The sequence below is a fragment of the Anomaloglossus baeobatrachus genome, chromosome 10 (assembly GCF_048569485.1).
Source record: "Anomaloglossus baeobatrachus isolate aAnoBae1 chromosome 10, aAnoBae1.hap1, whole genome shotgun sequence".
In the NCBI taxonomy this organism is placed as follows: domain Eukaryota; kingdom Metazoa; phylum Chordata; class Amphibia; order Anura; family Aromobatidae; genus Anomaloglossus; species Anomaloglossus baeobatrachus.
Window position 1 is genome coordinate 54,346,716 of NC_134362.1, and position 13,394 is coordinate 54,360,109.

The 13,394-nt window shown below is 50.0% G+C and overlaps 1 protein-coding gene across 2 annotated transcripts in view; it reads right to left on the bottom strand.

Annotated features, from left to right (window-relative positions):
- POLA2 (DNA polymerase alpha 2, accessory subunit) overlaps window positions 1-13,394 on the bottom strand; it is a 180,176-nt gene that overhangs the window by 107,740 nt on the left and 59,042 nt on the right. For both annotated transcript variants that reach the window (XM_075326171.1, XM_075326172.1), the window contains exons 10-11: window positions 11,114-11,176; window positions 9,574-9,616 (exon numbers count right to left, since the gene is read on the bottom strand). In XM_075326171.1, coding sequence (XP_075182286.1) covers window positions 9,574-9,616; window positions 11,114-11,176 — 106 coding nt within the window. The remainder of the gene's footprint in view (window positions 1-9,573; window positions 9,617-11,113; window positions 11,177-13,394) is intronic.

Consider the following 13,394-nt stretch of genomic DNA (forward strand, 5'->3'; position numbering starts at 1 on the left):
CGGTCATCGATTGGGAAACTAAGGAAATATCCTTCCCACCGCAGAGTATTCCGACCATTAGTCCAACTGTTCCGGTTCCAGTAACACCGAATGCGGAGGGCACTGTACAGGTACCTGTTCTACCCCCGGTGTATAACGACTTTGCGGACATATGCGACAAAAGAAAAGCCGATCGGCTTCCCCCGCATAGACCGTATGATTGCCCCATAGACTTACTCCCAGGGGCGGAGATCCCGTTTGGTCATGTCTACCCGTTGGCGGCACCTGAGCTAGAAGCACTAAAAAACTACATTGATGAAAGTCTAGCTAAGGGATTTATTCGTCCGTCTACCTCACCAGCAGGGGCACCCATCTTTTTTGTGAAAAAGAAAGAGGGGACTCTAAGACCCTGTATTGACTACCGGGAACTGAATAAAATAACCATCCGGAACCGGTATCCGTTACCATTGATTCCTGAGCTATTGGAGAGGGTCCAACAGGCAAAAATATTCACCAAATTGGACCTCCGTGGGGCATACAATCTACTCCGCATACGTCCCGGAGACGAGTGGAAGACCGCGTTCCGATGTCGGTATGGACATTTTGAGTACCTAGTGATGCCTTTTGGACTTTGTAACGCTCCCGCGGCTTTCCAACGTCTAGTTAACGATATTTTTAGGGATATCATGGACCAATTCATGGTGATTTATCTGGACGATATCCTAATCTTTTCTGATTCCCTACAGGAACACCAGGAGCACGTCAAGACCGTACTTACCCGGCTGAGGGAAAACCACCTGTACATCAAACTGGAGAAATGCGAATTCCATTGCTCACAGATACAATTCTTAGGTTATGTCATCTCTCCTCAGGGACTGAACATGGAGTCTGGCAAAATACAAGCAATTCTAGACTGGCCGGAACCGGGAAACATCAAAGAGGTACAACGCTTTGTCGGTTTTGCCAACTTTTACCGACGTTTTATCCGTAATTTTTCAGAGATCGTTCGTCCCATCACTCTGTTAACCAAGAAAGGACAGAAGTTTGTGTGGTCCGCCCAGGCCCAGGAAGCCTTCCATCGTCTCAAGGTTTGTTTTACCTCAGCGCCTATATTGGTACATCCGAATCCCGCACTTCCCTTTATCGTGGAAGTCGACGCTTCCGACTACGCATTAGGGGCCATCCTTTCTCAAAGGACTGGGGACAAGAGTCTCTTACATCCGTGTGCTTTCTTTTCCCGCCGGTTGTCCCCTGCAGAAAGGAACTATGACATTGCGGACAAAGAATTGTTAGCGATTATTTCCGCTTTCAAGGAATGGAGACACCACTTACAGGGAGCCGCGCAGCAAGTGATAGTACTCACAGATCATCGTAATCTGGAATTTCTTAAGTCTGCCAGGTGCCTGTCTCCACGGCAAGCCCGTTGGAGCCTATTCCTTAACCAGTTCAATTTTGTCGTTACATACCGTCCAGGTTCACGTAATGGGAAAGCCGATGCCTTGTCCCGAATCCACGCCGTGGACTCCATGCCTGGAACCCCGTCTCAGACCGTGTTATCGGATGCCAATTTCGTTGGAGTAATCCAGGACCAGGACTTGTGGAAGGACATCAAGCTGGCCTATGATGGTGACGTATTTCTTGCTGCCCCCCCGAATGATGTAACTCTTGTTCTTCGGAATGGTGTGTGGTTGAGAGAGCGACGCATTTATGTCCCGGAGGCCGTAAGACTTCGGGTTCTCAAGTTGGTCCATGACTCCGTGTTGGCTGGTCATAGGGGGGTACAGAAGACGCAGGAATTTCTGAACCGTTTTTTCTGGTGGCCTACCTGTTTAAAGGACGTAAAGGACTATGTCCACTCATGTGTGGTTTGTGCCCGGTGCAAGGTCCCTCGTGTGGCTCCTACAGGACTCCTCCAACCGTTACCCGTGCCATCTCGCCCTTGGGGGTCTATCTCAATGGATTTTATTGTGGAGTTGCCCGTCTCAGGCGGTCACAATACCATTTTAGTGGTGGTGGATCGGTTGACTAAAGCTGCTCACTTTATTCCGTGTGCCGGTCTTCCCTCAGCCGCAGAGACAGTGGATCTGGTTATCCAGAACGTATTCCGATTGCATGGGGTACCAGACGAGATCATCTCTGACCGGGGCGTGCAGTTCACGTCTAGGTTCTGGAAGGGGTTTTGTACGGCACTCCAGATTGATGTCTGTTTGTCTTCTGCATACCATCCTCAGACAAATGGGCAAACCGAACGGACCAATCAAACCCTGGAACAATACCTTCGCTGTTATGTCAGCCATCTGCAGGACAATTGGTTGAAGATGCTTCCGTTGGCGGAGTTCTCGTATAACAACACTCAGAGCAGCTCCACTAAGGTAACGCCCTTCTTTGCCAACTTGGGTTACCATCCGACTATTTTGCCTAGGTCACCGGTTGCGGTCTCAGTGCCTGCGGTGGAGGACAGATTGACAGAGCTACGACAAAATCTGGAGGTTCTGAAGGACACTGTGGCTACAGCTCAGGAGCGTTACAAGAGGTCGGCAGACGCTCACCGGAAACCGGCACCCATGTATAAGGTAGGGGACTCTGTATGGTTATCCACCAAGAACCTGAGATTGGGTGTCCCTTCGCAGAAGCTGGGACAAAAATTCATCGGTCCGTTCAAGATCACCGGGATCGTGAGCCCTGTGGCCTGTCGGCTGCGGTTACCGCACCATCTAAAGGTACACCCGGTCTTTCATGTTTCTCTCCTCAAATCCGTCTCTCCCAATACGTTTCATGGTCGTGTCGTGCCTCCTCCTCCGCCTGTGATGGTCGACGGCGAGGAGCAGTTCGTGGTTGAGGACATTATTGACTCCCGGCTCCATCGTCGTCGGCTTCAGTATCTGGTACGTTGGCAGGGGTACGCCCCCGAGGACGATTCCTGGGAACCGGTGGGTAACATTCGAGCACCCCGGAAGATCGCTCAGTTTAATCGACGGTACCCGGACAAGCCGGGCCCTGACCCGTCCTGAGGCCGTTTCTGGGGGGGGGAGTAATGTCAGGTTTCCGGGTTTTCCAGTCCTCTTTTGAAAGAGCTTGCCCTCGGTTAACATGGAGTTTTATGTTCTGTTGCCCTACTTCCTGTCCAGCTACTTAAAAGGCCGCCTCTAAGCCTAGTCCAGTGCCTGAGTATACTGCTTGCTGTGTGCTCCTGCTTTGCTGCTGCTGCTACTTGATTACCTTTGGATCCTCCTGAAAATCTACCGACCGACTCTGGACCACACCCGGTTTCTTCAAACTGTGCCCGGACTCCGTCTGCCGTCTTTGGTCAGCACGTCTGCCCGGTTTCTTCCGGTTCATAACCATTCTGGACTTTCATCCCGTACGGACACTTCTGGACTTTACCGCTTGCCCCTTGTGTCCCGGCTGCGGCGCATTTAGGCCTTCCGGGGTTGATTGCCGGACAGTCCCTGTATAGGGGTTCGCTCTGGTGGTCTCCCTGGGGGAGTCCGGTGCGTGGCCCCGGGAATCCCCTTCGCTCAGTTTCGGAAAGGTATTTTCATGTGTTTGTTATACTGTGTATTTCCGTTGTGTATCTACCGTGGTTACATATCATAAACATCTTGTACCACAAACTCGTCTCTGGTTGTCATTGCCCTAACGCTATCGAAATCCTCAAAACATACAATAGTATTACAGCTACATTCAGCTTATAAGACGCATCCCACATTTTTTGGAGGAAGAGTGTCTTATGATCCAAAAAATACGGTATATACAGACATGGAGAATTATGTTTCAGTCCATCTAGCTGATGTGTGGGGCTCAGGAAGAATTTTTTTTTTTTTTTTTTTAACAACAAGACTAAATGGTCCAAAATGTAACTTATACTAGCTCAGTGGTTAGCACTGCAGTCTTGCAGCACTGGGGACCTAGATTCAAATCCCACCAAGTACAACATCTGCAAGGAGTTTGTATGTTCTCCCCGTGTTTGCGTGGGTTTCCTCCCACACTCCAAAGACATACTGATAAAAAGAGAATTTTGTTTACTTACCGTAAATTCTTTTTCTTATAGTTCCGTATTGGGAGACCCAGACCATGGGTGTATAGCTTCTGCCTCCGGAGGACACACAAAGTACTACACTAAAAAGTGTAGCTCCTCCCTCCGAGCATATACACCCCCTAGATAACCAAATCTAGCCAGTTTAGTGCAAAAGCTGAAGGAGAATAGCCACCCACAAGTAGAGATAGAGCAAGAACCGGAACAACCGGAGCCTCTGTCTACAACAACAGCCGGTGAAAACACGCGGAACAAGAAACTGCCAACAGGCAACAGGGAGGGTGCTGGGTCTCCCAATACGGAACTATAAGAAAAAGAATTTACGGTAAGTAAACAAAATTCTCTTTTTCTTTATCGTTCCTATGGGAGACCCAGACCATGGGATGTCTCAAAGCAGTCCATGGGTGGGAATAAACAGAAAACTGAGAAGTAGGCGAAACCTAACTTCACAAATGGGAGACAGCCGCCTGAAGGATGCGTCTGCCCAAGCTCGCATCTGCCGAAGCATGAGCATGCACTTGGTAGTGCTTCAAAAAGGTATGCAGGCTAGTCCAAGTGGCAGCCTGACAGACCTGCTGAGCCGTAGTAGGCATCGGGAATGGCCGACCTAATCCAACGAGCTAGGGTCGGCTTAGAAGCCGAGAGGCCCTTACGCCGACCTGTGGTCAGCACAAAAGGAGAGGTGCACCACCTAAGAACAGCGGTGCGAAACACATAGATCCGGAGCGCCCGCACCAGATCCAGAGTATGCAACGCTTTTTCAAAGCGATGAACAGGAGCCGGACAAAAGGAAGGCAGGGAAATGTCCTGGTTAAGGTGGAAAGGAGAAACCACCTTAGGGAGAAAGTCCGGAGTCGGACGGAGAACCACCTTGTCTTGATGAAAAACCAAAAAAGGGTGACTCCGAAGAGAGCGCAGCCAAATCAGAGACTCTCCTGAGGGAAGTTATGGCCACTAGAAAGACCACTTTCTGTGAAAGACGAGAGAAAGAAACCTCCCTAAGAGGCTCAAAGGGGGGTTTCTGCAAAGCCGTGAGGACCAGATTAAGGTCCCAGGGATCCAAAGGCCGCCGGTAAGGCGGAATGATGTGAAACGCGCCCTGCATGAAGGTGCGCACCTGAGCCAGCCGGGCGATATGCCGCTGGAACAAAACTGACAGAGCCGAAACCTGTCCCTTGAGGGAATTGAGGGATAGTCCTAGCTGCAGACCGGACTGTAGAAGGACAGGAAGGTCGGCAAGGAAAAAGGCCAAGGAGCATGGCCGGAAGAGCGACACCAGGACAGGAAAATTCTCCAGGTCCTGTGATATATTTTGGCCGAGGAAGACTTCCGAGCCAGAGTCATAGTGGAGATGACTTCAGGAGGGATACCAGAAGTCGTCAAGATCCAGGACTCAAGAGCCACGCCGTCAATCTGAGAGACGCAGAATTCTGGCGGAAAAACGGACCTTGTGAGAGAAGGTCTGGACGGTCAGGGAGATGCCACGGCACCTCTACGGACAGATGGAGCAGGTCTGGGTACCAAGCTCGCCTGGGCCAGTCTGGAGCAATGAGGATGACCCGACGGCCCTCCATTCTGATCTTGTGCAGGACTCTGGGCAAGAGAGCTAGAGGGGGAAACACGTAAGACAGACGAAACTGGGACCAATCTTGAACCAGCGCGTCCGCTGCAAAGGCCTTGTCGCGTTGTCTGACTGGACTCGGATGTGCCTGCCCGCCAACAGGTGGTGAAAGGCTAAGAGAGCTAGAAGCACAGCTCTGATTTCCAGCACATTGATCGAGAGGGCTGATTCGGACGGAGTCCAAGTGCCCTGAGCTCTGTGGTGGAGATATACTGCTCCCCAGCCGGATAGACTGGCATCCGAGGTGAGGATCACCCAGGACGGGTCCAGGAAGGAGCGTCCCTGAGACAGAGAGAGGGGCCGAAGCCACCACTGAAGGGAGCCCCTGGTCTGTGGCGACAGAGCCACTAACCTGTGCAAGGAGGAAGTCCGCTTGTCCCAACAGCGGAGAATGTCCAGCTGCAGAGGACGCAGATGGAACTGGGCAAAGAGAACCGCTTCCATTGACGCCACCATCTGACCCAGCACCTGCATTAGGTGCCTGATGGAATGACGGCGGGGCCTCCGCAAAGAGCGCACCGCCAGATGGAGGGACTGCTGTTTGACTAAGGGCAGCTTCACAAGTGCCGGCAGAGTCTCGAATTGCATCCCTAGGTACGTAAGTTTCTGGGTTGGAGTCAGAGTGGACTTGGGCAGATTGACAAGCCACCCGAATTGGACTAGAGTGGCGAGAGTGAGCGAGACACTCCGCTGACAGTCTGCACTGGATGAAGCCTTGACTAGAAGGTCGTCCAGGTAAGGAATCACTGCCAACCCTTGGAGGTGCAGAACCGCAAGCACCGCTGCCATGACCTTGGTGAATACTCGAGGGGCCGTGGCTAACCCGAAGGGGAGAGCCACGAATTGGAAATGATCCTCTCCAATTGCAAAACGTAGTCAACGCTGGTGTGAAACTGCAATTGGCACATGCAGATAGGCATCTCTGATGTCGATGGATGCTAGGAAATCTCCTTGGGTCATTGAGGCAATGACTGATCGCAGAGATTCCATGCGAAAATGCCGCACCTGAACATGCTTGTTGAGAAGCTTGAGATCCAGGATGGGCCGGAAGGAACCGTCCTTTTTGGGGACTAGGAAGAGATTTGAGTAGAAACCTCTGAACCGTTCCCGGGCGGGAACCGGTACAGTTACTCCGTTGGCCTGCAAGGATGCCACGGCCTGAGAGAAGGCGGCGTCCTTGGAGCAGGGAGGAGTGGACAGAAAAAATCTGTTTGGCGGGCTGGAAGAGAATTCTATCCTGTAGCCGTGGGAGATGATATCCCGCACCCACTGATCGGAGACGTGTTGAAACCACACGTCGCCAAAGTGGGAGAGCCTGCCACCGACCAAGGACGTTTCTGGCGCGGCCAGATAGTCAAGAGGAGGCTGCCTTAGTGGCAGCAGCTCCTGCGGTCTCCTGAGGACGCGGCTTCGTGCACCAGTTGGGTTTTTGGTCCTTGGCTGAGTTAGTGGACGAGGCCGAGAGCTTAGAGGACGACCAGTTGGAGGAACGAAAGGAACGAAACCTCGACTGGTTCCTGCCCTGGACAGGTTTCCTGGTTTTAGTTTGTGGCAAGGAAGTACTCTTCCCGCCAGTAGCTTCCTTAATAATTTCATCCAGTTGTTCACCGAACAGCCTGGACCCAGCAAATGGGAGCCCAGCAAGGTACTTCTTTGAAGAAGGGTCTGCCTTCCACTCTCGAAGCCACAAGATCCTGCGGATAGCGAGGGAATTAGCCGAAGCCACCGCAGTGTGGTGAGAAGCCTCCAGCATGGCAGACATGGCATAGGATGAAAAGGCTAAAGCCTGAGAAGTTAAGGCAACCATTTCGGGCATAGAGTCCCTGGTGAGGGAATGCATCTTCTCTAGAGAAGCAGAGATGGCTTTGAGAACCCACACTGCTGCAAAAGATGGGGAGAACGAGGCCCCTGCCGCCTCATACACAGATTTGGCCAGAAGGTCAACCTGGCGGCAGTGGTGAGGTGCCATCAGCCACTGATACAACGGTCCGGGCTGAGAGTCTAGACACCGGAGGGTCTACCTTTGGGGAATGAGCCCACTCCTTGACCACCTCTGGTGGAAAGGGAAAACGGTCATCAGAACCACGCTTTGGGAAGCGTTTGTCAGGACAGGCCCTAGGCTTGGTCACAGAGGCCTGAAAACAGGAGTGGTTAAAGAACACACTCCTCGTTCTCTTAGGCAAGGTAAACTGGTGCTTTTCTGCCAGAGAGGGTTGCTCCTCTAATACTGGCGGATTGAGGTCCAGTACAGAATTAATGGACGCAATCAAATCACTAACATCTGCGTCACCTTCGGACAGATCAATGGGGCACATTGAGGTAGCGTCCGAGCCCCCAGTAAAGGCATCCTCCTCGTCCTGCGAGTCAGCTCGTGAATCAGAGCCGCGGGACGAGGACGGAGAGGGGACCCTGAGTCTTCTTTTAGGAGGACGGGATCTGGGACCAGATGAAGAATCCTCTGTGGGCTCTGCTGAGCGAGCCGTAGCAGCAGAGGCGCCCTGAGAAGGGGGCTGATGCATGCTCAGCAGAGTCCGGGACAACTGTTCCATGGAGTCGGCAAAAGACTGGGAGATAGATTTAGAGAAGGATTCTACCCAAGCCGGGGTTCAGCCACCGGAGCCGGAGCAGCCGGAGGGACCACTGGGGATGAGACTCCAGGCTGAGGCACCACCATGTTAGAGCAGGCATCACAATGTGGATATGTGCTCGGTTCAGGCAGTACGAGCTTACATGCAGTGCATATTGAGTACAGCCTTGCTCCTCGTGTGAGACATGCTGCTGAAGTGGGGGGCTCTGAGCCAGAATGACCCCCAGAGAGTATACAAGCAGGTCCACAACCGGAGGTTGTGGCTTACCAGACCGTTTGTGTGCCCTCCAGATCCCACAGCCCGGACCCCCAGAGAGATGCTGCAGCCAGCGCCGATCGCTGAGAACGCTGATAAAATGGCGCCGGAGCGAGGAGAGGGGGCGGGGCCTACTCTAAGAGCAGGATCCGGAGGGCCAAGGAGATATACAGGGGAGGGAATATTTCCTCAGAGAGGAGTGTCCCTCCCCTGTGCCGAACGGCCGCTGGGCGGAGCCGCACTGTCCCTCTGTATGATTGACATGCAGGGGCAGTGAAATCAAAACTAGGCCTCAGGCGAAGCCGGGGCCTAAATTTAACGATGCGGCCGGCGCGCAGGCACCATCGGCGCGGTTCTCAGGTGAAAACCAGAGAACCGGCCGGAAATGTCAGAATAGATACACAGCCCACTCTCCCCAACAATAAAGTACAAGGGACCCCCCGACAATAACGTCTCAGATACTTAGCTTGTGAGACGCAGGGCCAGGTCCCTGAGGGATGAGTGCTCCGTCCAGCAGGATCCTGAAGGGCTGCGGATGGAGACTGGTCTTCTGCAAGGCAGGGAGAACCGTGCTGGCTCCCACTTCAAGCCAGAGCCCGAGGGATGGTGAAGGAGCACGGCATGTAAGGCTCCAGCCCTGAAATCAACCTTAACAACACCGCCGACACAGTGGGGTGAGAAGGGACATGCCGGGGGTCCAGGCTTGGACCCGCTTTTCTTCAAAATCTTCAAAAATCAAAAATCAGATGAGAATGTATGTGTGGATGTGTGCCTCCTGAACACAAAGCATTGAACTGGCTATATTTGATTATCCAGGGGGTGTATAGGCTCAGAGGGAGGAGCTACACTTTTTAGTGTAGTACTTTGTGTGTCCTCCGGAGGCAGAAGCTATACACCCACGGTCTGGGTCTCCCATAGGAACGATAAAGAAAGAATTTAGATTGTGAGCCCCAATGGGGGACAGTGTTTCTGATGTATGTAAAGCGCTGTGGAATATATTAGCGCTATATAAAAAATAAAGTTTTTTTTTTTATAGGGTCCTTCCTGGCTATGTTCTCAAAGCAACTGGATACAGAACAATTCTAAGGACTCACCTTCAGAATCAATACTTGGTTGGTAGAAGGGAAGCGGGACTCCCTAAAAAAATTAAAAATTTTTTTAAAAAAATAAGAAATGGAAAATTAACTATAGAAATATCTATAAAAGATATAAAAAAATATAGTAAATAGTATGAATTGTGTGAATTAAGACATTAACATGTGAATTCATGTTATTTGTCAGAATTGAGTCAGGGCTGAAACTATCTATTGCCATCAAAGGATGCACTTGTCGGGGGGAGAAGAAAAAAAGAGAAAAGAAAAAAAAAAAAGTGAAAAGTGGCAATAAAGTGTACAATTATAAATTTGCCATATTCCTTGTACTCCAATGTCCGGCTAATCAGTGGGGTCCAAATCCTGAAACCTCCACGATCACTCAAACACTATCTACAGGCAGCTGAGCGCAGGCACAGATCAGTGCACAGACTGCGCTGTGTGCACGCACCCGTGCAGGAGCTCAACGGGGTTTTCTGATTTCATGGCTGATGTTGAGCCCTAAAGTCTTCTAACAAACATAACATTTTTACATCTACATTTACATTTCCCCCCATCACTTTCCTGACAATGTAACATGAAGGGAGCTCGCGGGGCGTCTTGCTTACTGCATGGGATGAAAGGTAAAACCTTGCATCCCATGTCCTCTGGGATTATCTGCGAAAATCTGTCTTCAGATACATGCAATAGACGTGTATATGAAGGTTTTACCTTCCCCCATCATCGTTACAATTCAATAAGTACTGTTTATAAATGAAATCCTGTGTTTTACAGACTATAAGATGCACTTTTTAACAAGAAAAAAAATTCCAGCTGAAAAGTGTGTTCATCGTATAGACCAGAGGCAGCTTACTGTGCTGGAGGAGAATGCAGACACCGCGTCCTCCCCGATCACAGAGCTGCCCTCTCTAACCCTGCTGCACACTGATCTATGTGATCCGAGAGCTGAATGGAGGCTGCAGGACCTTTCACATCAGTAATTCCAGGACCTTTCAGGTGACTGATCACATGATCTGAAAGGTCTTTCGGTTAACCAAGTAGAAGGTCTTTCAACTGCTCAACTCCTGCAGCCTCTGTTCAGGTCCTGACCAGGAACGACAAGATGTGTCTGTGTACACACAAGTGCAACTGGGCACGTGGCAGAGCTGTGTACGAGTGCAACTGGGCACGTGGCAGAGCTGTGTACGAGTGCAACTGGGCACGTGGCAGAGCTGTGTACGAGTGCAACTGGGCACGTGGCAGAGCTGTAAATGTGAATGTAGCAGAGCTGTGTACAAGTGCAACTGTGCATGTGGCAGAGCAACTGTAGAGAAAAACAATAGATTACTTTCCTATACCACCCCATTATATTTAAATTATTGCCAATTACCCCTCACTTTACACCACCAGGAAAAAAATAATAATTTTTTTATATAATATATATATTATATTTTATATAATATATAACACTTTTCACATTTTCTGCTGTCTAAATCTAAGATGCGTCTTATGATAAGAAGCGTCTTATAGTCTGAAAAATCCTAAAATCATTGAATGCACAAACCTCATACAGCTTTGAAGCAACAAATTTCCTTCCGGTGCTGTTCGTCCCTTCCATTATGACGACCTGAAAAAGAGGAGACTTGTGACAGCCATTCACTCCAGAAACGTATGAGAAAGCAAATATAGCTATGGTGGTTACAATCTGCAGAAAATCTCATTGCTAGGGGCGATATAACACGAGATTAAAAGTAGACGGCCTGGTAGAACGATTCTCCAGGTCAGTATGATTACAGAGATACCAGACTTCTATAGCTTTTACAACGAGAAGGTTTGTGTTCCCAATATCGGAATAGAAAGCAAGATGTCCAGCGATGAAACAAGAAGCCAATCTGATGATTAGATAAAATCTCATATTTATTCTGATTTTTTTTTTTTTTAAAAAAAAACTGCAACTAGAGAATGAATCCAGTAACCATAAAAAAAAAAATGAACACGTTTCAGCCAAGCTCGGCCCTTTATCATGGCAAATATTTAACATGATTAAAACCAAGCCCAGATGAAACTGGTTGTTTTTTATGGTTACTGGATGCATAATTTTTACAATTTTTTTTTTCACTATACATGAGATTTTATCTCCTCATTGGATTGGCCTCTTGCTTCATCGCTGGACATCTTGCTTGCTAATATGTTGGTCTATCCGCCTTTGACAGGGTTTGTCCGAGCTGAAGGACACCACTGCATATACGGGGGATTAGTGGTGAGGACTAATTGGTTCAGCACCAATGATGAGGAATGTCTGGGACGACCGAGAGTGGTTGTTGTTCCGGAGATTGTCGATGCGGTGCACAACCTCATACTGGAGAATCCACTAATTACAGATAAAGTAATAGCAGACCTCATGGGTATTTCTTGTGAACGTGTTTGTGTCATTATCCATCAACATTTGGACATGAGGAAGCTTCTGCAAAGTGGGTCCCCAAATGTTTGATAACAGATCAGAGAAGCAGCGAGTGAAGACTTCCCGGTCCATTTGTCAGCATTTCCGGACTGATAAGAACTTCCTGGAGCGACTGGTCACTATGGATGAGACCTGGATTTATTTGTATGACCCTGAAAACAAGGAGCAGCCAAAAGAGTGGAGACACAGTGGTTCTCCTTGTCCAAAGAAGTTCAGGGCGCAACAATCAGCTACTAAGGTGATGGCGTCTGTGTCCTGGGATGAGGAGGGTGTGCTGCTAGTGGACTACCTTCAAAAGGGTTCCATCATCAATGCAAAGTATTACATTGAACTTTTGGACCAATTGAAGACAGTTCTGAAGACCAAAAGGCGCGGCAAGCTGTCCAAAGGAATCTTGTTCCTGCAAGACAACACCTCCGCTCACACTGCACAAGCGACCACGGCAAAACTGGCAGAGCTGGGCTTCCAGCTGGTTGACCACCCACCTTATTCACCAGATCTAGCTCCATCCGACTATCATGTGTTTCCAAACCTGAAGAAACGCCTCAAGGGTACCAAATTTCATACCGTTTATGATGCCATGGCTGCTACGGATGCCTGGTTTGAGGCACAACCGAAATCCTTTTTTGCTAGGCTTACAGAAATTGGAATATCGATGTAAGAAGTGTATTGACATCAGTGGAGAGTGTGGAATAAATGTAAAGTTTCATTGTGCTCTCTCGTTTCTTTCTGGGTAAAGCCAAAAGACTTATCAGCAGCCCCTCACAAGTGAAATTTATACCGTGTGCTGCTGAAAATTTTCTGCACGCAAATTCGCAATACGTGATCCTACCTTCATAGACAGCCTAAAACAGGGGTCTCAAACACGCGGCCCGTCAAGCTGCTTCATGCGGCCCCCAGGCTCGGGACCCTGTTACTATCGCGGCCGGTGCAGGGGCCGCAGCCACTGTCTGCACTTTGTTAGATGAATGTTTTGCCGGCGCTGATCTGAGTCAAGGACTCTGCGCTCTCGCGCCGGCAAAACAATCATCGGACAGAAATCACTGACAGGGGCTGCGGCCCCTGCACCGGCCGCGATAGTAACAGGGGCACGGGTCTGGGGGCCGCATGAAGCAGAGATGAGGAGCCGAGGGAGCGCGGGACAGGTGAGAAGAATGGTGTGTGTGTGTGTGTGTGTGTGTGTGTGTGTGTGTGTGTGTTGGACGTTAACCCCTTAGCGACCTATGCGTACTGGGTATGTCATGGCTCCCTGGTACTTAAGGACCCATGACGTACCCAGTATGTCATGGCGAGTTCACAGCCCCGGAGCCCCGGTGGCTGCGATCGCTTTGCATTGCAAATACCTTAAATTCGGGGAGGAGGGGACCTCAGGAGGGGTGGTGTC